The sequence below is a fragment of the Mytilus trossulus genome, chromosome 3, assembly GCF_036588685.1.
Source record: "Mytilus trossulus isolate FHL-02 chromosome 3, PNRI_Mtr1.1.1.hap1, whole genome shotgun sequence".
Classification (NCBI taxonomy): Eukaryota; Metazoa; Mollusca; class Bivalvia; order Mytilida; family Mytilidae; genus Mytilus; species Mytilus trossulus.
This window is the reverse complement of record NC_086375.1, coordinates 90684114-90700937: the sequence shown is the minus strand read 5'-3', so window position 1 is coordinate 90700937 and position 16824 is coordinate 90684114. Positions and strand designations below refer to the sequence as shown.

The 16824-nt window shown below is 30.8% G+C and overlaps 1 protein-coding gene across 1 annotated transcript; it reads right to left on the bottom strand.

Annotated features, from left to right (window-relative positions):
- Positions 1-1598: 1598 nt before the first annotated feature.
- Positions 1599-16747, bottom strand: LOC134712813 (cysteine protease ATG4B-like). Its single transcript, XM_063574721.1, has 12 exons — positions 16626-16747; positions 15225-15326; positions 14717-14788; positions 14049-14147; positions 13358-13456; positions 12902-12974; positions 12208-12287; positions 10674-10891; positions 8974-9052; positions 7506-7645; positions 6342-6504; positions 1599-4698 (listed from the first exon to the last, which is right to left on the bottom strand). Exons 1-12 carry the CDS (start codon positions 16642-16644, stop codon positions 4637-4639), a joined length of 1206 nt encoding a protein of 401 aa, XP_063430791.1. The 5' UTR covers positions 16645-16747; the 3' UTR covers positions 1599-4636.
- Between the last annotated feature and the right edge of the window lie 77 nt (positions 16748-16824).

Sequence of the window (16824 nt, the reverse complement as noted above, 5' to 3'; positions counted from 1 at the left end):
AAGATCTCAAAATGAGGTTATTTTGGTAGTTTTGCACAAAATGCTAGGGGCTTTAATGTTAACATGTAAGAATAAATATAGAAACAGAAATACTGATGTGTGATTGCCTAATGGCCTGTGAAATTTTAAAGCCTGTTACATTTGTGTAGTTGGTTGATTTATAATAATTTTTGATTTTTCGAATTCAGGATGTCAAATTAGTGGCCTTATGTTTCATACCTCCTTTTGTTTATTCTGAAATACTTTTTTTTCCAGACTTTTTAGTTTTCCTCTGATGTAAAACACATGATATACTTTCATATTTTAACCTAAATATCTGAATGTAAACTACTGTTTTCTATATACATTTTGTAAATGCCCTCGGAATGGTTACCTAAGGATGTCCCTCAGCTACTTTAAAGTTTTTTAAAGTGTTATTGTATATGAATAAAAATGAGAAGTGGGATAAACTTAGAAAAAGGAAACTGTATAGGACAACAAACTGTCATCAACACAACAACAATGGATGACACACCACACAAAACTCAGATACATATAAATGAAACAAATTAAAAGTCAAAATGCTTGTTAGCACTGATTCGTAAAGGTTGCTTTAATTTATCAATTGGAAGTAAAGCATTGGTTGCAGATGATTAAACTACAATTCTGGAAAAAGGAAGATAACTCAAATTTTTAAAAAAGATTTTAACAATGTCATCATTGATTCTTACAAAGCAGATACAAGTGTGGACACAGATCAGTGTGGCTAGTGTGTTTGGATGTTTGACAGTGGTTTCTGACAAAAAAGAGTTCTGTTTTTTTCCCCATAGAGTTCTATGTTGTGCACAGTGACAGCCAACCTGTACCAAACACTGAAAATAGCAGTGTCTTTTATCATTAATGGAGTTTTAATGTCTAAGACTGTCGTGGAGGAGACCCTAACAGTACTTTGAATCAGTGACAATCGTTCATAGATTTTATTTAGCTAGACATTGCTTTTAAATATCAAATCTATATATTGGCCATCATACTATGAGTGCTTCATGTTTAAAATATGTAGATTCCTGTAAATAAATTTTTAGAACAGATATTGGATTGCTGCTCATCTTGCCTGGCAAAAACTCTGTATGTAATATACCTGACAAGTATAGCATAATTTTGTGAATTGAATATCTTAGGACATATTTCATTGATAAACTTCTAAAAATTCTCATTGATAGGATGTATAGAATGTTATGATCAATGCACTATATTTTGTGTATCTTAAAGGTAGTGACCAACCTTGGAAGATTTAGATATCATGTCAGTACCATAATATAAGGTTTTGATTTCATTTCATGCAATCTTTACCAAAAAAAATAAAAGATAAAATTGAGAATGGAAATGGGAATATGTCAGAGGCAACAATCAGACCATAGAGCAGACAACCGCCAAAGGCCACCAATAGGTCTTCAATGCAGAGAGAAACTCCAGCACGCATAGGAGTCCTTCAGCTGGCCCCTAAGATACGTTTTCACAGTACTTCCAAGTGAACTGAGATTATAAAAGGTTATGTTATCAGTGAAGCCAATCAACTGCTTTGCATTTATACACACTGTTGAAATAAATCAAAACCAAGATATAATATCACAGTTTATTTTAAACTCAAGGTCAATGATTTTCAATTGCAATTAGTAGATAATTTAATAAAATTGAAGATGGAGGAAAACTTGACAAATGTATGAGGCTCAAACTCAAAAGTTGTACTTGAGGATATCCTAAAATATTTCATGACAATTCAGTTTAATCCATAAACCATTAAGTCTTTATATATCTTTGGACCTCCATAAATCAATTTACAGACTATGTCAGGATCTCTTCAATTCAATTTCAGGACGTCCATTTCTATTTTAGGATGTCATCAATGATTTATGGATATCCTAAATTTGAATTATGGAGGTTCTCAAATATTTAATATTTGAGGTCCTGAAATATTTCAGGATGTTCTTATATACAGAAAATTTGACTAAATCAGCGTCTCATACATAAGAGTTATAATTCTTGATGAGACGATTAAAAAGGTTAATGTCTTACTTCATCACAACTATCATCATTAAAGATGACGTACACATCAATATCAGAAAAATAAATATTTCACAGAAATTATATAACAAAATATTCACAACATATACCAATCACAAGAAAGAAAGAGATATAGAAAAAATATGACTGTTGAAATGACAAAATATGAAAATTATTCAATCTTTTAAAATATATGACAACTTTATCACTAAATGAATAAGATGAAAGAAGTATGATTATCTTGGAAAAGCAGAAATTATGTACCAGGGTATTTGACCAAAAAAATGAAATCTACTTCATAGTTAAAAATGAGAAACAGCTGAACACAAAATGAGATTTTGTTACACTTTGACTTTGAACAAACAGAAAGATGGGACGAATCAAATATCTAATTTTAACAAGAACCTTTCAAAATGAACCAATTATGAATGTTACAAAAGGTTTTCTTTGAGTGCAAGAATAAAAAAAAATAATGTTAGGCAGTATTCAAATAATTCAACAAACTTATGTCTATCTGAATGATGTTACTTGTAAATTTCTAATTCAAAGGGTAAAACACAAGCAGCCCTTTCTCCTCTGAAGTATATAAATAAAAATAAATATCACAAATGACAAAAAAAATATTTTTAACAGGTTCCCCAGAGCTGTTATTGCTGCTGTCAGAATAACTGTTTAATGTTGACTGACAAAGACTAACTCAATTGATCAGTAAAGAAAACAGATATAATATATAAAACCTTTTTTTAACTTGAAGAAGCTTTCATCACATTCTATAAAGATTTGACAAAGTTATTGATGTCTGATCAATCTAATCCAAGACTGTTTTTTAAAGTTAGCAGCAAAAAAAACCTCATTCATTAATACTGAAGTACAGAAAAATAAAAAAACAAGTGAAACTGCGAGCTACTGCTCACTGATGATACCCCCGCCGCAAGTGGATATTATTAATAGTGTAAAAATAAGTGTTCAGTAAACAGGAAGTTGTCGAGTGATGAATCTGAAAACGCATCACACCCTATAGCTGACTTATATAAATCCTGAAACCAAATTTCAGAAATCCTTGTATTGTAGTTCCTGAGAAAAATGCGACGAAAAATATTCATGGGACAGACAGACTGACTGACGGACTGACGGAAGGACAGACAGAGGTAAAACAGTATACCCCACCTTTTTTAAAGCGGGGATATAATAAAAAATAAATTTGCTCTAGAGGTACTGCAGGGAAACAGCAGATATTAATAAATTATCAGTCCTTATACTTAAAGTATCAAATCAATGTTAAATGAAATACATAAATGGTTGTTCTTTGTTAAACAATTACTAAGTCTAAATGTACAATGACAAAAGCATTTGAAGCAGCAGATATACAGCTCACAAGTTACAAAGTCTCCTCCATATTTGATGGAAATAAAAATAATAAGTTTTAAACAGTCTGTGCAAAAAAATATTATCCTTTAGTCTATACATAGTAAAAGGTAGGTTCAGATGAGTGAATATTTTAAATAATTGGAAGACAGATACATTGTATTAGAATTATCTTGAAAAGTGCTTCTCTGCTAGAAGGAATAAAGTTATTTTGCACAGACTAAGTTTATATACACTGTAGTAAGATGGTAAAAGGTTACTATTAAAAGGTAGTTAAGACTAAAAATGGAAATAAAAGTATATGACAATAATTTGGAACTGTTTTATATATGGTATAATATTTATACAGTAACTCTTTGAAAAAGAAAAAGACATATTTTTAAATAAATATATAAAACAATGAGCAGAAATTGTGTAGAAGAGAAACACATGCTGTTGCACTTAGCATATAGTTGTGGGGTGCAATGTTAATATTAACAGAACTAATTTCAAACAACTAGACCTAAAATTCCCTTTTCACAAAATTATGTATGATCTTTAACTTTCATTTATAACAATATTTAGCTTATATTCCTTTTTCAAAACATTTGTGAGATTCAAACATCATACCCATAATTTCCTGTAAATAATTTCATTTGAAAAAAAGTTTGGGGTTAACCAAACTATTGGCAAACTTGGGAACAATTATGAAGTTTTGATATGTATATCAGTAACTGGTTCTTTTATTTGCTAACTTCATTTTATGCTTTGTTTTCACAATTTTTATCTTGCTTTATGTCTTTACTTTCCAAATTCCTGGACTGATTGGGGAAAATTTAAGAGTTATAGGATGAAACACTATCACATCTCACTACAAATACATTTTATTATGATATAGGATAGAAATCTATTTTAAATATTCAATTTCACTTCCAGATTCATAAAATAAACTTCTGGTAAATATGAATAGACATACGAAAATCCAAATAGAATTTTATAGTCGACATACTCTCTAAAACATGTAATATTCACAACTTAATATCAAATTATACAATCATGGTTTAAAAAATAAATTAAAGTTGAATGTTAATATGAAAAATAATAATCTGTAACAATTTTCATTCAGTTAAAATATGAAACATCATGGATGCTGCTTGAGGCAAAATCGTGAAATCTTGTTCTAATCAGTTGCTGAGAACATTGAACACATCTTCATACTATGTCCTAATATTACATATCACAGACATTATCATCAACCTATCAGCTCAAACTCATCATCTGTTTCACAACCTGTGCCATCCAATACAGCAAATTCTGAAAATAAAACAACAATAGGAATTATATAAATGGTGTATTACAAAATAAAAAAATTATCAAGTATGGACTTTTGACAAGGTCAATACTTATAAATGGTAAAATTGAGAATGGAAATGGGGAACTGTTTAGATTATATTAACCAGGATGAAGTCAATATAATCTGGACGGTCTTTTATACAACATATGGACTGAGTGAGAGTCCTTTATTTATATATTACATATGTAAATAATGTATTAGGAAAATAGTGTTCAATGTTCTTTTTGTGTATTTTTAAATTGTATTTTGCAATAGTTTTAACATGTTACTGAAAATATCAATATGCTTTTAACAACTTCATATCTTTTTACATTAAAATTGAGAATGGAAATGGGGAATGTGTCAAAGAGACAACAACCCGACCAAATAAAATACAACAGCAGAAGGTCACCAACAGGTCTTCAATGTAGTGAGAAATTCCCGCACCCGGAGGCGTCCTTCAGCTGGCCCCTAAACAATTATATACTAGTTCAGTGATAATGAACGCCATACTAATTTCCAAATTGTACACAAGAAACTAATATAAAAATAATACAAGACTAACAAAGGCCAGAGGCTCCTGACTTGGGACAGGCGCAAAAATGCGGCGGGGTTAAACATGTTTGTGAGATCTCAACCCTCCCCCTATACCTCTAACCAATGTAGAAAAATAAACGCATAACAATACGCACATTAAAATTCAGTTCAAGAGAAGTCCGAGTCTGATTAGCTTTCTTGTATTCTTAAATATCCAGATAAATTTGCAAAGGAGTAGGTTCAGTAAGACCCCTTTTTGGCCTCAAAATAAAGCAGTTTTCCTATGAAACATGTGATCGTAATATCCAATGAAAATAGTAGAATGCTCCACCATATGTAATATTACAAATTATATAAATGGTGTATTAAAAAATGAACATAAAAGTATGACAGCATTCTGCTTCGTCAAGATGAAAATCGAAAGAGGGAGAGATAAGATATAACAAATTAGTTTAAACCATCAATGTTCATAGGGCTGTCCCATTCAGGAACTAGTGGTTGTCTCATGCAGGGGTCAAAATTAGCACTGGTCCAGTGGTCCGAGACCAGTAGAATTTACGTCAGACCAGTAGATTTTGTTAGCTGGTGGTCCGAAGGACCAGTAGAAATTGTTGATAAAAATCACTTATTGCAACACTATCTAAGTTTATTAACAAACAAAAAATACCTGCAAACAAATTTCACTGTACAGGGATGTTATTATTTATATTAGTGTTTGTGGAATGAATGCCATTATTTAGGACCAGTAGATTTGGTGTCGGACCAGTAGGTTTAAGGTTCACTGGTCCGGCTGGCCAGTACACAAAAAAGCTTAATTTCGACCCCTGGTCTCATGTGATATTAGTTTTTTTTCTTATTTGGCATTGATGGTAGACCTTCACAACTTTTGCGATGGGTTGATTTGAGATCAAACTTAATCGATTGTTCAAGCAATTGTTGATTCTAGATGATTTCTGTTGTTATTTGTTTATTGTGGTAATCAATTTAAGGTCTGTCTACTCAAGTGGAAATTGTTTGTGCTATATACATATCGTAATTTGATAGTGGCTACTAAGACCAAAGATTATAACAAGAAGTTTGTGTTTACCAGAAGAAGAAGGAAATTTTCCACTGTATGGTTCATATGGTGGCCAGTGTGGTGGTCTGTCTTGGTACAATTCAAACATTGGTGTTCGACTTTCACAGGTTATAAACTTTCTTATTGTTGTACATAAATCATCAAATTCTGATTCTGTTCCACAATAAAATCCCTGAAAATAATAAATGTAAAAATTCCTATTCTGTGCAACAGTTCAACACTGAAAATAGGTCAGGTACCAATTACTACAATAAAATGTCTCAAAAATAGTTAAGCAGGCTTGCGGGGAACAAAAATTTCGGCAAAAAATAATATATTTGTTTTTTTCATTACAAATTTGATTTATTACACTATTAGTTATTACTTTATGATATGGTACCTCAATCAACCAAAATAATCGATTCAGTTTGTCCCCAGATGACTTTTGAAATGTTTTTATTATTGAAAAAGCTCCAAATTATCTCCCTTTGATGCAAAAATGCCTTTTTTGGCATTTAACTACATCTTCTTTAACTCATCGGTGACCTATATTTCTTATTATGGTTTACAAATAAGCTTTACGTAAAATAAATAATTGTAAAATGTTCTTTTTTTATTTCGATATTACCTTTATTTCTCCTTTTAGTTCAACAGAAAAAACAGACATTAACAAAAATGTATGCTTCTTTCGGAGGCAGATTGTGAGCTTAAATGCGAGGTGACCCCATTTTTTATTTCATTTTTCTATTAAGTATATGGTAAAGTTCATTTATGAAAAAATAAAGAGAAATCCTATATTAGGGGAAAAAATTGATTTAGACCTGCGAGCCCCCTTTAGTCATCTTTCTGACCGTGTTGGGCATAATGCTCTTTAATTGTCTCTGATAAGATTTGTTTTAATGAAGTCTCCACATTGGAGGTTCAAAAAGTTTAAAAAACATAGTATCACAATGATAGAACTCTTTATTTTATGATTAGTTTTGCAGTATGTCCTTACAAGCCAACTTATTTGCTGGCATTGAGGAATAATGCCAAGTTAAAATATAGTTTGCTGAACACCTTTAATCCGATCAGGTCATTGTTTCAGTGAATTATTGCTTACAACTTGGTTTAACTCTGTTTATTGGCAATCTTCTACATATTCATTTGAAAGTTGATGCTTTTATCAGTACCCATTTTACATTAAATACTTACAACTGCTATTGAAGGATCTAGTTCTAAAATATTCATCATACAAGGGTGAGGACAATGGAAGCTGTCATCATTACTTAGGTGGTCATTTAGGTCTACAGAAACTTGTGTAGTGTGTGGATCCAAATATATCAACTTGTCACCTGAAACATACAGATACATGTGTAGTGTGTGGTACAGATTATTGTGTAGTGAGTCCATATAAGGATATCAACTTGTCTCTTGAAAAACACAGTGTCCTTAGAACATCTGGTTGGTGTCCGTTTTGAACAGTCCTCTCCGTTTCATTTTCGTTTTGTTTTTGTTACTTGTCAGTTATACATCCGTTGCAGTTCTGGTAGACAAATTCACCAAGGAACTTCTACGGGAAGTTTAACGGTTAAAAACGGATGATGAACATATTGGAAATGGACAGGAATGGAAGGATAACGAATACCTACCCAATGTAAAAGGGATAAATGCCAATTGAAAATTTCGTGTCACTCAGAAATGAAAATTATTGATATTTCAGATTTCTTGAGTGTCATGAACGTCTATTACTAATGATATATCTTAGAGTAAGAGCATTTCTTCACTATCAAGCAGCTCTTATTCAGGTCCAACAGGACTTAAATGTTGCAAATATAAACCTACTATTTGTTGAAAGGAGAAGAAGGAGAAAACAAAGGAGATGGTGGGCAACATCATTGCTTAGTCTTAAAAGATATGTATTATTATTATCTTTTTTAATTTTCCGCTTATCTTGTGCATCCGTTTTATCCATACACTTCCGTCAGGTGTCTGTTTTATGCGGTACTCTTCCACTGGTATTACTTTCAACATCAGTTCTGTTTGTTTCGTTTCAGTTTCTCATACGTTGCATATCCTTAGAGTGTTGGTTACTTGTCCTTTTTATTTGGTCAGTATACCAACGGACACCCAATTGATACAAATTTTGTCACAAGAAACTTTATTTTCATCCATTTGGCGTCTGTTCGAGCTATCATGTAAAGTGTGACCACAGCTTTAGAAATCTATTTGGTCTTTTTATGTAACTTTAGTGTTGCTGTCTCTTTGATACTATATTACTTTCATCTTATATAATGCAAACAGAGAGTGGAAATAATACCCTTTGAATATTTCTACATCGCTATATTTTTACAAGAATTATCAGAAATTGAGTATCCAACTGTTGATATATTCTTACTATAGAGACTGGTTTGGTTTACCTCCAATTATACCTACAGATTGTTTCGAACTTATGGGGCCCTAATCTTGGACATATTCTGACTTATACAATCTACAAACTAATGATCCTGATTTGGTTTTTCTCCTATTAAATCGTCAAAGGGGGTAAAACTTTTGGACCCAACTCTTGGACATATACTTATCGATGTAAACTACAAACTAAAAAGCCTGGTTTTGTTTACCCAAAAATTATAAGCACAAAGTGGGCAAAACTTATGAGGCCTAATTTTTTTTATATTCTTACCTACATAACCTACAAACCAATGAGCCTGATTTGGTTTACCTCCAATTATACCTACAGAGTGGGTAAAACTTAAACATTTCTGAAACAAAAAAATAGACAAGTTATTTATATACAATCTACACAAGTTTAAACAAATGTATATATCAAACTTAGTATTTTGTGCTGGTTATGTTTATATATTATGAATTGTATATTGTACTTCTATCTGCTAATGAATAACTTTTATCATAAACTGAGTTAGAATATTCAAACAGTACAATTGTTGTCAAAATTATATCATTGTTTTTTGGAAAATATACATTGAGATTTATGTAACATATCTTTTTTCTATAAAATATAGAGTGGGGTGCCCATATTCGCCGGGGACACAATTTCGCCGTTTTATGATTTTGAGGTGTAAAAGCTTCAAAGGGTGGCTGAAATGGAAGAAATATACCGGTAAATGATATTATATAACAAATATGATTATTTTTTAAAACTGAGACAAAATTGCGGCAGCTACTGCAAAGGACCGAAAAACGGACAACGATTATCAACCAATTTCCTAAAGAAAAACACGAACTTAAAGAAGTCTTTCTCAGTAATTCTTTGACCGAATGCCCTAAATTTCAGTTCTTAACACCTTTGAAATGTCTGCTATACATCTATAATGAAATTGATTTGATCAATGTTTTTTAAAGCTGCGGTTATTTGGTTTTAAATAATGTGTAAAAACGGCGAATATGTGCCCCCCATAGACCGAAAATCAGGAAATTTCAAACACCCTTTAATCTATCTTTTCAGATGATTATATTCAAACAACCAGGTTTTCAAGCTTAAGAATATTTGGCATTTGAAGTTATCTTCATATAGAAGTATCAATATACTCCAAAGAAAATGAGCACCCCACTCTATATAATTAATATTCTTGATTTGTTAAGAAAAAATATTTACAATTCTAATATTACATTCTTTAAATGTTTCGAGTACACACCCGTGGTAAAATATGAATATATTGTTTGGGCTTTTCCAATCATACACCCCCAGCATATGCATTTTTATAAAATGAGTTATCTTACGTGAATGAATAATGATGTAAACAAAGAATATAAGCATTTTACAGGAAAATGCCCGATCAGGATACTGAAAATCATCACAACAAGGAAACATAAACAATCAATACTAAAATGAGTTGTAAGCAATTATGTTTTACATATAACACATTGTCATTTAAATTCACCAAAACCTATCTAGATACCTTATTATAAATAGTTCTTAAAAGCATGTCTTGTCATTGATTCAGTTTGCTCTGGTTTTTTTAACTTATTATAATAGTGTGTTCATTTATGAGAATGGCAAATATTTGTCTTCACCTTGAGTGCATGGATTGCAAGAATTGCTGTATTTGTCCTATTAGAATAGAAATAATTCATGAGGGCTTAAGTTTATACTGATTTTACCAAGGGTGGGTCCTTTGTGTCAATATTTTACCCCTTGCTATCACTTCGAGTTAAAATATATAGCCTAAAGTCCAACCCATGCTGGAATCAGTATAAATTCAAGCCCCTATGAATTATTTCTTTAGAATTGCATGATAAAGATTTCCATATTTAACCTGTATGTTCTATTGATAATGGTGGCAACCATATTGTTTGGGAAATCATAGAAAATGCTGCATCTATAAACAGTTCTATCTATCCTCTGTAAATATTGATACTGACCTTTAAACTTTCTATATAAACAGCATTTATATCTGTTAATCCAAGTCGCAATGGTAAAATCAATAATAAAGGTTTCCATTTTGAGGGATCAACATGACTAGATTTATTTTTATCTTGTGGTTTTGCACGACTACTACATCCTGTAGCACCAGCTTTCATACTGTTCATTCCTAATATATCACATGTTGTCTTCTCATAACCAGGTTTACATAAACATTCTGAAGGAAAGAATAAACTTCATATAATTTTATATTTATCAATGTTTGAGCTTATGAACACATATCTGTTCTTTAAAATTGAGAATGGAAATGGGGAATGTATCAAAGAGACAACAACCCGACCATAGAAAAAACAACAGCAGTATGGTTGGGTTGTTGTCTCTTTGACACATTCTGAAATCAACAATAAACAGCATATGATTTTTATATAACTTATATTTATAAAAGTATATTTGAATTTTTTCACAATTTCATCTTAAATTCATAAAATATAAGGTGCAATCTAAATACACTGTTACTTAAGAATGTACAACTACCATAGTAAGTATGACCAAAACTTTAGAAATCTGTCCGTTACCATGAAATTTAGCAATTGAAGCTCATACAGCAAGAAAAATACTGTAAAAATAGGCATTTACATGAAATCAACTAATTGATTATCTTTTATTTGTTATTTGTTTTTACGGTAAAAATTAAAATGTCATTTGACAAGTAAAACCCTCTCTTTTATAGCTTGTTCTTAAGTTTATTTCTACACAACTACACCACGAGTTGAGAGCTCATAAACAAGGTAAACCACAAATTGTATTTCTACACAACTACACCACGAGTTGACAGCTCATAAACAAGGTAAACCACAAATTGTATTTCTACACAACTACACCACGAGTTGACAGCTCATAAACAAGGTAAACCACAAATTGTATTTCTACACAACTACCCCCTTTGAGTTGAGAGCTCACAAACAAGGTAAACCACAAATCATTTAATTTAGCCTGACTAAAGTCGTGAACCTGTTATCAATAGGGTATCATACACCTAATCGCTATTTATTCTATTCCGGATAAGTTCTAAAATTATTCAACTTTTTCATCCAGTTGAAACTAACTTGGACCCTGTTTATACAATGCCCCATGCATGATACTTTTTAATAAGACCTGTTTAAACTACCGTAAATACTTCAATCAAAATATTTTTTACTTCAATTTTAATTTGGAAAAAAGTGGATAATACTCTATCAAAGTTTTTTAATGGTCGCTTTCTAAAGTTTTTCCTCCCTCAGCTCACTACTGATGACCTCTATTTTTGGCGGCATGACCCAAACAGGAAGTTGTGTAAATGACTGTTTTTACGGGACTGGACTAAATAGCGATAAGGTCTATTGGGTTGCTGTCTGCTAAATTTGATTCATGTTTATTGTTGTAGCATACCAGGCTATTGGTTTTTCTCTTCTGATTTGTTTTTATTAATTCCTTAGATACAAGTATGTTGTTAACAACTTTGATAATTATGAAAAATCTAATTCAATACATTACTTATATCATGTTCTATAATTGTGTTGTCCATAGCAACATGAATCACCAATGAACTCCATTCATCAAACACTACTAATTTTCTACAAAAAAATAAACATACAACACTTTTATTCAAATTTAAATTTCTTGAAAGATAAAAAAATATTTGCACACAAACTTTTACTGAATTATGCTGTCTATATAAACTTGTTCTTAAGGTCAACATTTGAGGAAATACATATCAATCTAGTATGAAATCTTTCATTCTTAGTAGTTTGTACATCATCATATTTCTCTCATATTTATGTTTATTCAGTGAATTCTGTTGTCTCCACAAATCAGGCTTTTTCTTATATGTATTGTTTACATTTTGTTTTGTCAGTCACATGATGTTTTTTCTCATTGTTGAAGACTGGATGGTGAGTGACTTACAGTTTCTTACATCTACATCATTCAGTCTCTGATGGATATTTGTATCATTGGCAATAAAACCATATCTTCTTATCTTTATACAGAAACTATTGAGTTATCTCCCATTTATTAGAAAAGTCAAAACTCGAAACAATTCAAAAGTAAAACATATATAAGTTTACCAATTGCAACTGTATTATAAGTCTGAAAAGTCCTAAATTAAAGTACTATTCAACTTATGTCCCTACTTCAGACCTCTGTTTATACTGATGCATTTTCTTAATGTGAAAGCAGATCAACTTACTTTAAAACTTGTGCCACTGTATTTGGACCAAACCACTGACCAATATTTTTACCTTCAGATACACCCATGGAAGCTGGAAAAAATAAATACAGTGATGTTGTAAATTAAACACTTTTTTTTAACAAGAACAAGTCAAGTAAAATCACTGTAAAAGAAATAAATTTTCCTTAGCCAACACTTTAAATATTGCATGTGTAGTATATAAACTAGAACAAGACATTTATTGATCTCTCTTTGAACTTTGCATGTTTTTTCTGGTCTTGAATAACAAAATTTCCAAACTATACAGAAAGTAAATGTATACCTATTTGATGAATTGAATAGTAAGCATTCTTTTTATCCAGAAACATTTCCAAACTATACAGAAAGTAAATGTATACCTATTTGATGAATTGAATAGTATGCATTCTTTTTATCCAGAAACATTTCCAAACTATACAGAAAGTAAATGTATACCTATTTGATGAATTGAATAGTATGCATTCTTTTTATCTAGAAACATTTCCAAAACTTTTCTATATTTTTCATCATATATTTTTCTTGTCCATCTCCAATCTGAAAAATAACAAGACATGTTATGATAAATGACTCGGGAAATGAATAAACTTTATAACAAGTTTTCCTTTTATTTAAATCTCATTCCAAGAATCCCACTTATTGATAGTCAAACATCGGATTTTTTGTTACTGGAATATATTGGGATTGATATGGAAAATAATTGTATTTTTAATGCATAGCAATATAATATTTCCCACAGAAAGTAACCAAAAGTAAGCGTGCAATAAATTCTAGTATTTCACTTTGGCAATAAATCTTCAAAATTCATGACGTCATCAACAACGAAATCTTAGTTTAAACCAATTTTTATTTTCAAATATTATATCATCTAACAAGCAAGCTAACCAAAGATATTACCTTTGCCTAAACACTCAATGTAATCGGCTGTAAAAGAATAAATTTTTATAGCATTCTTCCCATAGAGCATTTCCAAACAATAAATCTCAGGTGTTTTTTTGGTTTGTCCATTGTTCAACAATTTATAACAATAGGAAATGCACACAAGAAAATCTAAATTAAAAGTTCTTATAGGGTGGCTTCAAATAAAAGTAAATATCTCCTAGTTCTAACAATAGATGATCTATCCTACCTCTACCACAATGTCTATTTAACAAAGCTTGGGCTAACATCATCTGACCACATCTCAACATACAACCCCATCCTGTGTCTAATGTTGGTCCAGTTCCTCCTAAAATAATAAAAGCATTGCATCAATTTAAGGTTCACCATACTTGAAAATCATTGGTTTTAAAAGTAAACTTTCTTGTTGAATCTGCCAGAGAAAAAGATAATTCACACAATACATAAGATACAAGTACTTGACATCACAATTGAATTTGCAATGTCAATTAATCTTAACGGTCACATACAGATCAAATTGGACTTTTCTTTGGGAGTTGCACTGACACTACATGTATGAATTTCAATTATATCTTTCCAAAATTATATGTACTTGCACACTTTAAATAATGAAACACTTTTTCTTTGCTTCATCAAATCAAAATAAGTCTTCTAATTTAGTTTTCAAATGTTCTGATTTTTTTTTATGGAGAATTAAAAAAATCTAATATGGCATTTGAAATTAGAAAGATTATATCATAGGGAATATGTGTACTAAGTTTTCAAATTGATTGGTCTTAAACTTCATAAAAAACTACCTTAACCAAAAACATTAACATGAAGCCAGACAGACGAATGGACAAACAGGCCAGAAAACATAATGCCCATAAATGGGATAAAATTAAAATTATATATTACCTATGGCTGGAAAGTTTTTCCTGTATGTTAACCAAATTCTGGACAAGAAATCAAGTTTTAACTCATTTAAATCTGAAAATATGTAAAAAGAAAAACATGACAAAATATATGCAATAGGTTATATACATGTACATGTATAATCTACAGGTACATAACAAAAAGTGTTAAAATCAATTGATATAAATTTTGATAATGACTGAACTTAGTTAATTCAATAATTTGTTTGATGCATTGACAAGAATGGAAGGTTGTCTCATTGGCAATCATACCACATCTTGTTTCATGTACATGTATATCTATCTATTAAATGATGCAATGTCGGCCTTGTTTTTTTATGCAATTTTACAATTAATTTAGACACATCTTCTTGAACTTAAAAATGCAATTTCATATCTTCAATGACCTAGATATTGTAAATAAAATAATATACTTTTAAATAATATTCCATATCAAGCATGTTAAAAGATGTAGAAATAGAATGAATGGTTTCTTGTAACATAATTATTACCATATAGAGTACTGTATGGGGTTCCCATAAGGTATACAGGTTCTTCTGTTGGTGGGAACTCATCATAGTTCACAGGCCCAGCTTCATAGGTGAATGTTGAGACTAAAACAGAGACTAAAACAATCAAGATTTCTTAAATTATAAAATAAAGGCAAAAGACATCAAAGTGACATTTAAACCTACATGTATGAGTCCAAAATAAACTGACATCATCATGGCAAAAATCAAAAAAAGCACAAAAGATATCATTATACAAACACAACATAAACTGATTGAAGAACAATCACTTAATGGCATGTTTTCAAAAGTCAAATATGATTGTTTCATTGAAATTCAAATTTACTTCTACAGTTCCTGTAAAAAAGAAAAAAAATGTTAAGAATTTTTGTACTTGTTGAGTTTTACACAGTAGTTCATAAAAAAGATGTGTAGAATAATACTAAATGAGACCACAATGTCGCAAATTACTTTTTTGGTCATTAACAGGGATCTTTTCAAAACACGAGTTTTTTGAGAAAATTGACCCTAGAGAAACCCTGACTGGTACTTATTGGTTTTGTTGTATGGGTTTGCACTTGTTTATTTGTTCTCTGTTGGTTTTCTTTATTTACTGTCAAATGACTGTTAAAGCAACAACATAAAGTTTTCAGGATATCATTTTCACTTGGGGCTTGTATGGATAGTAAAAAGGTATTGTAATCAACTAGCAATGGATTGTTGAGACTTGATATATGTTTATACATAGTAGAAAATTGTAAATAAATAAAAAACACCAAACATTTTTTTTTAGTGAGGTCCAAAAAACAGGGGTCCATGCCCCAAATACCTGTGATGGTCTTCAGGAAACAATGATAGTCTGTCTGTAGGGGACAACAAATAGCTGACCCATGTTAAAAGAGAGTCATATCTCTTGCAAGTAAAAGACATCCTTATACATTTCGAAAAAGAGCAGGCTAATGCCACTACAAGCAGCACTCTGACCCATAAAAGTGTACAGAGATCGATATAAGTTGCACTAACTTGTTACCTAATCGGAGCTAATCCACTATAAATACATATAATAACATTAAGGGTACCAATTTTCTCAATTATGTTATAGTATACTAAACTAAAACATAAACTGGAAAAATTGTCGTCTGCAGGAAACCATTATTGTAAAAGTCCCGTTACCCGTTATACCATAATTGTGATTTTTTTTCTTCAATTTTCACCTTGGTGTAAAAATCATACTTATATGAGACATACTGATTACTGTTTCTTTCAATTCTATTCTTGTAACTGTCAGAGATATACAAAGAACTTGAAAAGAATCATGAACTTATTAAAAGTTTTGTACATAGAATGAAACAATATCATGTTTTCAATTGTAGAACTGTGGAAAAGACTGTTAAGATAATGCACCTTCTGTTAGAAAGTCCATTTCTGATGACTCTTATTTCTTTTCAATTTGCCATTTGTCATATTTTTACTTGATAAAGTCCGAGGCGACCAAAACGAATCATAACATTGAAATTTCCGAAAATTTTGTTTCGCGTTCAGCGATTGGCTTAATTTTAACATTCCATCCAATCAGCGTTTATGTAACATTTTCTTCACATAA

Bases quoted from the DNA above. Each gene is read 5' to 3' on its own strand.
- LOC134712813 (XM_063574721.1), bottom strand. The intron at 14,789-15,224 runs GTAATAATTATG...ACATATTTTCAG, and splicing joins CCCATACAGTACTCTATATG to ATTTAAATGAGTTAAAACTT. The intron at 4,699-6,341 runs GTAAACACAAAC...TTTTATTTTCAG, and splicing joins AAAATTTCCTTCTTCTTCTG to AATTTGCTGTATTGGATGGC.